This window comes from Psammomys obesus, unplaced genomic scaffold (assembly GCF_907164565.1).
Source record: "Psammomys obesus unplaced genomic scaffold, mPsaObe1.curated_primary_1811, whole genome shotgun sequence".
NCBI lineage: Eukaryota > Metazoa > Chordata > Mammalia > Rodentia > Muridae > Psammomys > Psammomys obesus.
In genome coordinates, this window is record NW_026593931.1 from 1 (window position 1) to 13263 (window position 13263).

The 13263-nt window shown below is 41.5% G+C and overlaps 1 protein-coding gene across 1 annotated transcript; it reads left to right on the forward strand.

The window, feature by feature from the left end:
- The first annotated feature begins 595 nt into the window (after window positions 1–595).
- On the forward strand, window positions 596–5053 carry LOC129684365 (vomeronasal type-1 receptor 44-like). Its single transcript, XM_055617506.1, has 3 exons — window positions 596–1494; window positions 3766–3810; window positions 4984–5053. The coding sequence occupies exons 1-3, from the start codon at window positions 596–598 to the stop codon at window positions 5051–5053; spliced, it is 1014 nt and encodes a 337-aa protein (XP_055473481.1).
- The last annotated feature ends 8210 nt before the right edge of the window (window positions 5054–13263 follow it).

Below are 13263 nucleotides of genomic sequence, written 5' to 3' on the forward strand. Positions count from 1 at the left end.
AAAAACTGAGAGAGAGAGAGAGAGAGAGAGAGAGAGAGAGAGAGAGAAGAAGAAGAAGAAGGAGGAGAAGGAGGAGGAGGCAAGGGTAAGAGGGGCACAGAGGGGAGAGACACAGAGAAAGAGACATAGAGAATGAATGAATAATGAATGAATGAATGACTGGGTGAGTGAATACTTGGCAAGCAGGGAAGAGGGCGCTGAGATAAAACGACCCTGTGCATGTGTGTCAACAATCAAGTGAGATGCAGCTCTTACCACAGAATAAATGAAACATGTGGACCAGGAGAGGAAAAATTTTTTGTAACTTGTGGAAATGTTTAATGTACAAGAAAGTTTGTATTCTGAGACAGCCCCCCAATGGTCTGCACAGTTCAGTTTTGCTTGGGAAGCATCAGGACAGTGGGGACTGTGGGTATGGCCTCAAGGGGGTGTGAGCTGGAGCTCTAATTAGATGAATTGGAATTTGTGGAATTGGGATGAATTGACATTTTGTTGCCAGCTCAGTGTTGGTGGGTAATGCTTCATTGCCAGTATTTGTAATGAAGAGTTTTCTCTTTTCTCCTCAGATTTTTGGTACTTCAAATACACACACACAATGAATAAAGCCAGCATACTCCACATTAACACAAACATTAAAATCATCTTGTTCTCTGAAATGAGTGTTGGGATCTCAGCCAACAGCATCCTTTTTCTCTTCCACCTCTGCATGCTCATTGGTGTGCACAGGCCTAAGCCGATTGATCTCGCCATTGGTTTCTTGTCCCTGACCCAACTACTGATGCTGCTAGCTATGGGACTCATAGCTGCAGACATGTTTATGTCTCGGGGGAGGTGGGACCCCACCACATGCCAATCCCTTATCTATCTGCACAGGTTCTTGAGGGGCCTCTCCCTTTGTGCTGCCTGTCTGCTGAATGTCCTCTGGACCATCATCCTCAGCCCTAGAACCTGCTTTTTAGACAAGTTTAAACATAAATCTCCCCATCACATCTCGTGTGCCCTTTTTCTTTGCGTTCTCTACATGTCTTTCAGCAGTTACCTCTTGGTATCAAATAGCGCCATCCCCAATTCGACCTCAGATAATTTTATGTATGTTACTCAGTCTTGCTCAGTTCTACCCCTGAGTTACTCCAGCCAAAGCACATTTTCCACACTTTTGGTCTTCAGGGAAGCCTTTCTTATCAGTCTCATGGTCCTCTCCAGCGGGTACTTGGTGATTCTTTTGTACAGACACAGGAAGCAGGCCCGGCATCTTCACAACACCAGCCTTTCTCCAAAAGCATCCCCAGAGCAAAGGGCCACCCGTACCATCCTGTTGCTCATGAGCTTCTTTGCGGTTCTCTACATTTTGGACACTGTTACCTTCTATACAAGAATGAAGTTCAAAGATGGCTCGCTGTTCTACTGTATCCAGATTCTTGTGTCCCATAGCTATGCCACAGTTAGTCCTCTTGTGTTTATTTGCACTGAAAAGCGTATAATTAAATTTTTGAGGTCAGTGTGGGACAGGAAAGTAAATATTTGATTATTCAGGAATGGGTATTATCCCTTAATACAATCCAGTATGTTGTCATCAGAGCTATGATCATGACATAGTAGGAACATTCCAAGGTTTAAACTGATGTGTGAAAACATCCTTTTCCCATTCCATCTGTTTACTCTGTTTGTGGATGGCAAGTATATAAAAGAAGATTAAACTGCATTCCCATTCAGATATCACATGAGGTTTATCTTTCTCAGTGGGTTTTCAAAGGAGTTCTGTGAGATGTCTCTCCCCTGACCTGTGTTAGCACATTACTTTTTTATTATTTATTTACTTATTTTGGATTTTGAGGAAGGGTTTCTCTGCGTAGCCCTGGCTATTCTGGGCTTGCTTTGTAGACCAGGCTGACCTTAAACTCACAGAGATCCACCTGCTTCTGCCTCCTTTTGTGCTGGAATCAAAGGCATGTGCCACCATGACTAGTTTACTTTTAATTTTTTTAAACAATGATTTATTTTTAAATTTTAACAGTCTGTGTGTGTGTGTGTGTGTGTGTGTGTGTGTGTGTGTGTGTACTTGAGTGCAGGTGCTCATGGAGGCCAGAGGTGTCAATTACTCTTAGAACTAGTCTTATAGGAAGTTGTGGGCCACCAAGTGTGAGTGTTGGTAACTGAACTTGAGTCTTTTAGAAAACAGTTTACTTCTATGCTGAGCCATCTCTCTGGCACAGCCCATTACTTTAACTAGAACGTTTTCAATAAATGAATGCAGCAGTTGTTTATATTTGGCAAAATACACAAGGAAACATTACTTTCAGTATAAATTATCTCATGATGAAGAAAACACACACATACACAGAGCCAAAATAATATGCAGAGAACCATACTGTCATTTGCATAATGATGCTCCTAGTCATAAGGAAAATGCAAATCAAAATGACCCTAAGATTTCACCTTACACCCATCAGAATGGCCAAGATCAAAAACTCAAGTGACAACACATGCTGGAGAGGTTGTGGAGAAAGGGGAACCCTCCTCCAGTGCTGGTGGGAATGTAAACTTGTACAACCACTCTGGAAATCAATCTGGCGCTTCCTCAGACAACTAGGAATAGAACTTCCTCAAGATCCAGCCATAGCACTCCTAGGCATATATCCAAAAGAGGCTCAAGTACATAATAAGGACATTTGCTCAACCATGTTTGTAGCAGCCTTATTTGTAATAGCCAGAAGCTGGAAACAGCCCAGATGCCCCTCAACTGAAGAATGGATACAGAAATTGTGGTACATCTACACAGTGAAATATTACTCGGCAATAAAAAAACAAGGAAATCATGAAATTTGCAGGTAAATGGTAGGATCTGGAAAAGATCATCCTGAGTGAGCTATCCCAGAAGCAGAAAGATGCACACTGTATATACTCACTCATATAGACATATAATATAGGATAAACCTACTAAAATCTGTACATCTAAAGAAACTAATCAAGAAGGAGGACTCTTGTGAAAATGCTCAATCCCTATCCAGAAAAGCAAAGAGGATGGACATCAGAAGAAGGCGAAAAGAGGGAACAAGTCAGTAGCCTGACACAGAGGACCTCTGAAAGGCTCTGCCCTACAGACTATCAATGCAGATGCTGAGACTTATTGGCAACCTTTGGACAGAGTGCAGGGAATCTTATGAAAGAAGTGGGAAACAGTAAGATCTGGAGAGGACAGCAACTCCACAAGGAGAGCAACAGAACCAAAAAATCTGCACACAGGGGTCTTTCCTGAGACTGATGCTCCAACCAAGGAGCAAGCAGGGAGATAACCTAAGACCCCTGCACAGATGTAGCCCATGGCAGTTCAGTATCCAAGTGGGTTCCATTGTAATAAGAACAGGGACTGTCTCTGACAAGAACTGATTGGCCTGCTCTTTAATTACCTCCCCCTGAGGGGGGAGGAGCATTACCAGGCCACAGAAGAAGACAATGCAGCCACTCCTGATGAGACCTAATCGACTAGGATCAGAAGGAGGGAAAAGAAGACCTCCCCTATCAGTGGACTTGGGGAAGGGCATGCATGCAGAGGGTGGAGGAGGGGAGGGATTGGGACAGGAGGAGGGAGGGAACCACAGGGGGGATACAAAGTGAATAAAGTGTAATTAATAAAGAATTAAAAAAAAGAAGTATAGATGATGATCTGATTTTGTTTTGTGTCCATATTCTCACATCCCATGGCTATGCCACAGCCAGCCCTTTTTGGGTTCTCAGTACTGAAAAGCACATAACTAACATTTTTAGATCCATGTATGGAAGGATGGTAAACATCATATTACTCGGGTATAGGTAAGATTCCTTAGGATGAGCCGGTACACTGGCATTAGAGCTATGAATTGTAATGTAGTTTACATGAGCTTCAGGTTAAATGAAATAATAAAGTTGTCTTTTTGTTGTTGTTAAACCTATTTCTTATGAGATGTGTGGATGCTATACATAAAAGACAAACCACATGCCAGATACATAAGTCTTTTGTACTTTCCAGTGTGTCTTTTGGGGAGACATAAAGTGACTGTCTTGTTATGGCCTGGATTATCCACAGCAATTTAAAATATGTGACAGCGTATGATAGTCTTCATTTATTCATATCCCTCGGCTATCTCTGTTTTGCCAAACGAGGTTTGTAAACTCTTATTATAATTATCAAGTAACCAGAAATGTTCATATCCCTACACACACACACTCAGAGAGACAGAGACAGAGACACAGAGAAACAGAGATAGAGTCTATGTATAAAACGCAGTCATGATAACGAATAAACAGACTTCAGCATCTCTGCACTGGACTGTTACTCCAGCTTTAAAAGAGAAGGAGATTCTGCACATGGTCCCACACAGATTGGAAAAAAGCCACTGTGCTGACTGCAATGAGAGTCTAGGTAGAACAAATTCTGTGTGGACTGCTTAGACCAGGAAGAGCTTGGAACCTTTCGGAGTGAAAACAAAAGCAGAGTCTCATCCCCAGCTCAGGAAGGAAGGCTATGGGCGCCTTGCTGGGTGGAGGCAGATTGTAAAAATGTAATCAACGCCAAGCAGTATGCTGAAGATGGGAAATTCTTGTGTTGTGTGTGATTTACCAAAATAAAAATGTGTTCAGTTACCTTAACCAAGCAGTGAAGTATATTTTCCCTGAAATAATAAAGTGAAAAATGGGGATGGAGAGATGGTTCAGGAATTAAGAGCACTGGCTGCCCTTGCAGAGGACCAAAGTTCAATTCCCAGCCTCTACATGATGGTTCACAGCTGTTAGTAACTCCAGTCCAAGGGGATCTCACGGTTTCTGGTCCTGCAGGCACCAGGCATGCATTCATGCACACAAAATAAAAATAAATATAACTATTAAAGTAAAATACAATTTTAAAAATTAAAACAAAAGTGTCAAAATGTGATTTTTCAAGTTTTAAAACATGCCAGATTTTCTTGAACAATGAGTGTTTTCTCATACTCCTTATCTTAATCTCAGGTCCTCAGAGCAGGCAGAGAAGTTGTTCTTCAAGATCCAGGCTGCACCACAGCCTGTGTTCAGCCTTTGAGCGATCTTCAGGCCTGCCAGCCTTGACTACAGTGAAGTGAGGCCAGCCTGGGCTATATTATAACCTGCCTCAAGAGCTACAGAATTTAATTTTAAAAAGCTCTCAGCCTCCTCTTGGCTCCAGTGCTGTGACTTTCTAGATGGGTTTTTTTTTTATGAAGTTAAACTGTGAAACTCAGCATAAATCACACATAAAAGTCACCCAGCCATAGAGGAATTTTAATCCAGCAACATAGCTATTCTGGCAAGAGATCACATCCAAAGACCTAGGTCTGTGTGATGTTGCTGGAATATAGACACACTCTCAGTATACACTTTGAATCCCTCTGGCTGGAAAACAGACACACCCTTAGTATACTTCTTTAATCCTAAACAATGAAGGTGTAGGTTAGATTCACTTTGTAGAAGGAAGCACCCATGGTTCAAAGTGATATCTAATTTAGAGGCAGACAAAGTAATGAATCAAAGAAAGATTTGATAGAATGAGTCAGAGATAGGATATGCTAAACTCTTGAAAGAACATCACAGGAAAGAGAGGTGAATTAAGAGAGCAGCACACACACACACATACAGAGAAAGAGAGGATTTTACTGGGACAGTTTTACAGAGATAGGTTGTAGAAAAAAATAAGCTATTCACAGGGGAAAACAAAACAAGTCAGAGAATGAGAAGGAGCCCAAAGACTAGAACATATTGCAAAGTTAGTATGAAACCAAGCAGAGCAGAATCCGAGAGAAGCTGGATTGATTCAGTCAGCTTGAGAGCAGTTTGGGCCACAACATATGAGTTGAACCAGCCAGCCAGAGTTCAGAAAGAGCTAGAAAGGGTGAGTATTCAGCAGTAAGCCTCCAAGATTACAATCACATCTGGCAAATAAAAGCTATTTTTATCCCCAGCCATGATAGCAGTCAATGTCATGGAAGAAACAGATTTGTCATATGTGTTTAATTACAAAACCAAATAAAACATCAAATGCTGCCATAGGTATGTTTTACATATATAATATACTTATATATTACATATGTTTTACATATGTGTATTTTACTTACATGTCACTCAGTGTTTCAGAACTCAAGGAAACCATTAAATTTCTCTGATAAAAAGTGACAGCCATACTCATACTTTAATTTCATAACTTTGAGTTTAGGATCTTATTTTTTATATAACTTTGAAATTAGGTTATGAAAGAAAGAAATTTGAAAAAAAACTAAACTATGTAGATTTTTCTACATTGTGAGCCCAATATCAATGAAATGAAAGTTTACATATTCAGTCAACATGACAGAATGTTTACAGCTATCAAGATGTTAAGAATATGGGAGGAAATTAAGGACATGATCCAACTGACACATGTAGAAAAGACAAGAAGAGGGTGACATGTGTGTGCATGTCTATTATCCAGAAGGCTAAAGTACAACGGTTACAAATCCAAGGCCAGCCTTGACTGCATGATCAGTTCTATTCCAGCATTCACTACCATGTCTCAAAAAGAGAGAAAACATGGAAAGGCCCTGCAAAAATAAGATATACACGCAGCAAATAGGCACATGAAAAGAATCTGTAGAACAAGGTGAATAACATTAGAGCCACAGTGAGATGCTTGTCAGTCATCAGAACTGTATCGGCCACTGTCTGTCAGAGGGAAGGACAAACCCAGAAGCTTTCGAGAAAGGTGTGGCAGATCTTGCTCCATCATACTCTCACCATATGTGTGGGGGTTCCTGCAAGCATCATGGCCAGCAGGAGAATGATGTGTGGAAAGGGACTCTCTGTTTAACCTGAGTTAGTTAGATGACCTCCTGTTCTTGCACCTACGTTTTTCCTAACATGATGCATTATATCTTTTCTGAAACTATAAGCCACAAAACCCAAATGGAACCAAACTAAACAAAGTACCCCTCCACCCCCGCCGTTCTTTAAGCTTCTTTGTCAAGAGTATTTTTATCTCAGCATCAGAGGAGAAACTAAGACAGAAATCAGCCCTAGAGTGTGGTACTTGCTGTGATAAATCTGATAGTGTGACTTTGGGGCTCTGGAATCAGGGGTCATGGGTTGAAAAATTTGAGCCAGAAAAACCACTGAACTCTGAGAGCAGAGCTTAATAGACTGTTCTAGTGAGAGCTCAGAAGAGAGCAATGCTGAGCGAAGCACGCTCAGTGGAGGCCTAGCTCATGAGGTTTCAGAAGTGAACAAGGGTTCTTAGAAACTGGGCTGGGGCTACTGGAGCACTCATTTTTAAAACTCTACACTACCTGGCCTGTTTAGGCCTCTACCTCTCTTCCAACCTCCCAGCCCTACCCTAAGAGAGAAGCTTAATGTGGAGAGGGGGTGCAGACCCCTTTATTTCTCCCAACTATTTAGGGCCGATGGGTCTCCGGGGAATATACCAATCTACATCAATGGCAAACACAGCTAGCAGTCTCCTCCACACTGCTGAACTGTTTCTCTCCATCTGTCTGCTCCAAACAGCCACACCGTCCATCTCGTGGATCTCTTCAAACTGCTACACACCACCACATGCCAACACCTTGCATGCCACACCTCCCTTTTCTGGGCTCTCCAATTTATATACTCAGAGTCCTAGACCCTGCCCCTCTCTGTGCTGCATGAGGCCCGAGGTAGGACATTACATTACCAGCTGGCAAAAGCCACCCCATGAGACAATGAAGAGCTGTGGACAAACCATAGCCCAAACTACAATCCCGCACTTGGGATTAAAATAAACACATATTTACATAACATAACTGAGTTTTTAAAGAAATCAAAACTTCCGTTATAGGCTTCTTTGTATATTTTAGCCAAGAATGTGGCTTTTGCTTGTATACTGGGAGCCTAGGAAAAACAAACCTGAGATATGATGGATTGAGTTGTTTGGCGGGGGGAATTTTCAAGGCAGGATACTGAAAGGCAGCTGTAATAGATGGAGAAATCAACCAACTGTCACTGAACACTGTGGAGAAATCTGCTGTCCCACCCTGAACTACAGGGAAGTTTGCTCAGAGTCAGCACACAGAAGCTGACTTTTACCCAAGGCGGGCAGGCTTCGTCTGTATTCACCAACATCATAATGTGGGCAATCTCACATTACTCGTTTTGAAGACAAAGATGAATGATTGAGGGATGGGTGGGGTCATAGACAGCCGCCGAGGCCAGGTGCTGTGTAGTGAAGTCCAAATCCTTGCAGAGACTTCCTATGAGGCCAGTATGTGAAGCTGTGAAGGTAAAGCCTAAACAGCAGTAGAGATCCCAGTATACTGGAAATGCCAGGACATTTGCCAAGGACAGCTGTAGGAGTTGCCTGGGGCCGGATTAAAAACCAGAGCAAGTCTGTGTACTACAGGTGCCAGACATGGAAGAGCGGGCTACCCATGCTTTTTGAGCCTAGCCAATTATGCCCTGAGTTTCAGATGCTGGACATGGAACTGTTTACCTTAATGCATTTTAGTTTGGGCCTGATGTATTGCTTTATGACCTAATGCTTCTGTTTTGAAACAAGAGAGTTCACATTTTATGATAGCAGCACATTTTGTTTTTAATTTCATGGGAGATCAAAGTTAAGGGGCCTTGGACTATTTTTTAAAGAGTTTTACATATTTCCATATTTATGTTATTTGCTTTTTTGTGCTTTATGTACCATACATCTGTTAAAATTTCTTTTTTTCAACTTTTATTAGTTACACTTTATTCACTTTGTATCCCCCCATAAACCCCTCTCTCTTCCCCTCCTAATCCCACCTTCCCTCCCCAATCTTCATGCATGCCCCTCCCCATAAAATTTATTTACTACAATTTATTCACTTTGTATCAATAGCTCTCTAACTTGTCCCTTCTCAATCACACCCTCCCTCCCTTTTCTTCCCCTATGCCCCTCCACCAGTCCACTGATAAGGGAGGTCCTCCTCCCCTTCCATCTGACCTTAGCCTATCAGGTCTCATCAGGACTGGTTGCACTGTCTTCCTGTGGCCTGGTCACACCCTCATGGAAGTGATCAAAGAGCCAGCCACTGAGTTCACATCAGAAACAGCCCCTGTTCCCCTTACTAGGGAATCCAATTGGAGACTGAGCTGCCATGGGCTACATCTGTGCAGAGGTTCTAGATTATCTTCATGCATGGTCTTTGGCTGGAGTATCAGTCTCAGAAAAGACCCCTGGGTGCAGACTTTTTGGTTCTATGGTTCTCCTTGTGGAGCTCCTGTCCCCTCCAGGTCTTTCTATCTCCCCCTTCTTTCATAATAGTCCTTGCACTCTGCCCAAAGTTTGGCTATGAGTCTCAGCATCTACTTTGATACCCTGCCAGGTAGAGTCTTTCAGATGCCCTCTGTGGGTAGGCTCCTGTCCTGTTCCCTATCTTTTCCCTCTTCCAATGTCTATCCATTTGCTTTTCTGAATGAGGATTTATCATCTTTCCCAGGGTCCTCCTTCTTGCTTAGCTTCTGTAGGTGTACAGATTTTAATATGTTTATCCTATATTGTATGTCTAATATCCACTTATAAGTGAGTATATACCAAGTGTGTCTTTCTGTTTCTGGGATATCTCACTCAGGATGATCTTTTCTACTTTCCACCATTTGCCTGCAAATTTCATGATTTCCTTGTTTTTAGTAGTTTCCTTGCTGAATAGTATTCCATTGTGTAAATGTACCACAATTTCTGTATCCATTCCTCAATTGAGGGATGTTTCCATATTCTGGCTATTATGAATAAAGCTGCTGTGAACATGGTTGGTCAAATGTCCTTGCTGTATACTTGAACATATTTTATAGATATAAACCTTGGAATGGTATAGCTGGATCTTGAGGAGCACTATTCCTAATTGTCTGAAAAAATGCCAGATTGATTTCCAAAATGGTTGTACAAGTTTACATTCTCACCAGCAGTGGAGGAGGGTTCCCCTTTCTCCACATCCTCTCCAGCATCTCCCGTGTTCATGGATCGGTAGGATTAACACAGTAATAATGGTCATCCTGCCAAGAGCAATCTACAAATTCAGTGCAATTCCCATCAAAATACCAACACAATTCTTTACAGAACTTGAAAGAACAATTCTCAATTTCATATGGAAAAACAAAAAACTCAGAATTGCTAAAACAATCCTGTACAGCAACAGATCATCTGGAGGTACCTCCATCCCTGATCTCAAGCTGTACTATAGAGCAACAGCAATAAACAACAGTAACTGCATGGTACTGGCATGTGGATCAGGCTGGTGGATCAATGGAACCAAACTGAAGACCCAGAAATAAACCCACACACCTACGGATACTTTATTATTGACAAAGAAGCCAAAACCATACAGTGGAAAAAAAGACAGCCTCTTCAACAAATGGTGCTGGTCTAATTGGATGTCTATATGCAGAAAAATGCAAATAGATCCATATTTATCACTCTGCACAAAACTAAAGTCCAAGTGAATCAAAGACCTCAACATAAAACCAAACACACTAAACCTGTTAGAAGAAAAAGTGGGGAAGAGCCTTGAAATCATTGGCACAGGAGACAACTTCCTGAACAGAACAACAATAGCACGGGCTCTAAGATCAACAATAAATAAATAGGACCTCATGAAACTGAAAAACTTCTGTAAAGTAAAGGACACTGTCATCAGAACAAAATGACAGCCTACACACTTGGAAAGAATCTTCACCAACTCTAATCAGACAGAGGGCTAATATCAAGAATATATAAAGAACTCAAGAAGTTAAACACCAACAAACCAAGTAATCCAATTAAAAAAATGGGTACAGAGCTAAACAGAGAATTCTCTATAGAGGAATATTGAATGGCAGAGAAACAATTAAAGAAATGTTCAACATCCTTAGTCATCAGGGAGATACAAATCAAAACAACCCTGAGATTTCACCTTACACTCATCAGAATGGCTAAGATCAAAAACTCAAGTGCCCTTGGACTTTTTTAAATGTTAGAATTTTGAAGACTGTGATGACTTTTAAAGTTGGAGTATATTTTACATTATGAGATAAAAATGAGCATTTGGGGTGAAAGTGGTAGAAATTATGTGCTCTTATGTCAAGTTGATAAGTGGTAGAGTTGTGATGTTGAGTATTATCAACTTGACACACTCTAGAATCATGTAGGAGTTGGGTCTCAGTGAGGGATTGTCAAGTTGGTCTGTGGGCCTGTTTATGGGAGTTTATCTTGATTCATTAATTGGGCTAGGAAAACACTCTCACCATGTATGCACTATGCTCGGGGCAAGGGATGCTGGTCTGCAGAAGAGTGGAGCGAGCAAGCACTGATGCACTCTCTCTCTTTCTACTTCCAGACATCCACTGCAATGTGATGGGCTAGCTTGCTGATCATGCCTTCCCAGCTGGTAACTGTATGCATTGTTTTCTAGTTTGAGAAGCATGGAAACCACACACACACACACACACACACACACACACACACACACACACATTCTTATATAACTAAGAATGGGAAGAAGAATACAATCTTTGACTTATAAGAAGTTTGGCTGAGAAATAAGAGTAGCGTGTCTGAATTTTACCTAATATTAGCTTGGGTAGAAAATACTTGGGTAGAAGAAATACTTAAATTCTGTTACTTCTAAAAATCAGAGCGTTCAGAAAGAAAACACCTTAAACCTCAGGAGAGTCCCCAAAATATCCCAGCCACAATGGGTATAGGAAAGCCAGAAGTAAATTCAGACCCTCACCTGGCTTCTGGAGAAACTGTGTGGTTGGCTCTGGTCCACTGAAGCATGCTGCAGGCTGAATGCTGTAGAAGTTTGGGTTTCTTTAAAAACTCAGTTATGTTATGTAAATATGTTTTTGTTTTAATCACAAGTGTGGGATTTTAGTTGGGGCTTTAGTTTGTCCACAGTTGATAACTACCTCCTGTGAGGCGTGGTCTTTGCCTTGTGAAGCATGGAGAGGGGCATGGTCTAGGACTCTGAGGATATAAATATGAGAGCCCAGAAAGAGAACGTGTGGTAGTTTGAAGAGACCAGAGATAGATGGTGTTGTGGTTTGGAGGAGACAGAAATGTTTCAATTTAGTAGCTTGCAGGAGACTGCTTGCTGTGTTTGCTGTTGACGGAGATTGGTATAGCCCCCAAAGAACCCATTGGCCCTAAACAGCTGGAAGAAGGAAAGGGGTCTGTGTCCCCTCTCCCCACTAACCTTCTCTCTCCCTCCTAAGTTAAAGGGTTGATGAAAGGGAGGTAGAGGCCTAAACATACCAAATAAAATGGAGTTTTTAAAACAAGTACAGCAGAATGCCTTGATGAATCCTCCATTGTCATTCCTGGAAAATTAATTCCAGAGTTCACTGACAGCTGCACTAAAAGTGTAGGTTGCTTATAAAATTAATTTCAGGAGCTTCCTAAAAGTTTCTGTAACTAAGCCAGTGGACCAATTGGCCAACATGCGAAGAAAAATAGCCAAAGCCTTAAGTAGGCACTCACTAGATTCTGGCTATTATGAATAAAGCTGCTATTGTTAAATCCAGGAATCACAGAAGGAAGACCTCAGACTCAGAGAGTATGCAAAAGCAAAGAGCATTTATTCTGCAGAAATTTCCCAGCATGCAGAGGATACCCCACAAAGTAAGTACAAAGGCTCAATTTAAAGACAATTAAGGGGATTTTCAGAAGACATGGGTTAACCTTTCATTTGATTGGTTAGTAGTGACTCAGGAGGTGGGGGGGGGTGTTTAAGGATTGGCTAAACATTAAGAAACTTTCCATAGCTGCTAAGGACTTTTCCTTAGGTTTGCTGAATCATTATACTTAGCTCAAATCCATGTATTAACCTTTAAACTGATTGGTTGTCTGTAAGCTACAGTTTTTCTAGAAATTGTTTTTCTAGGTTCTGAAAAACAGAAACTCAGGCCTAATTAGGCAAAGTTGAAAATGAAGCCTGTCATGGAGTCAGATTAGCCAAACAGATTGGGCCTTCTGGGGGTCTCTTGGGGGCTTTGGAGTTTTTAGACCTCTCACTATGAACGTAGTTGAGCAAATGTCGTTATATGGTAAAGCATCTTTTGAGTATATGCCCAAGAATGTTGTGGCTGGGTCTTGAAGTAGAGCTATTTCCAATTTTCTGAGAAAGTGCCAGATTGATTTCCAAAGTGGTTGTACAAGTTTGTACTCCCACCAGCAATGAAGGAGTGTGCCCCTTTCTCTACATCCTCACCAGCATGTACTGTCACTTGAGTTTTTTATCCTAGCCATTCTGACTGGTGTAA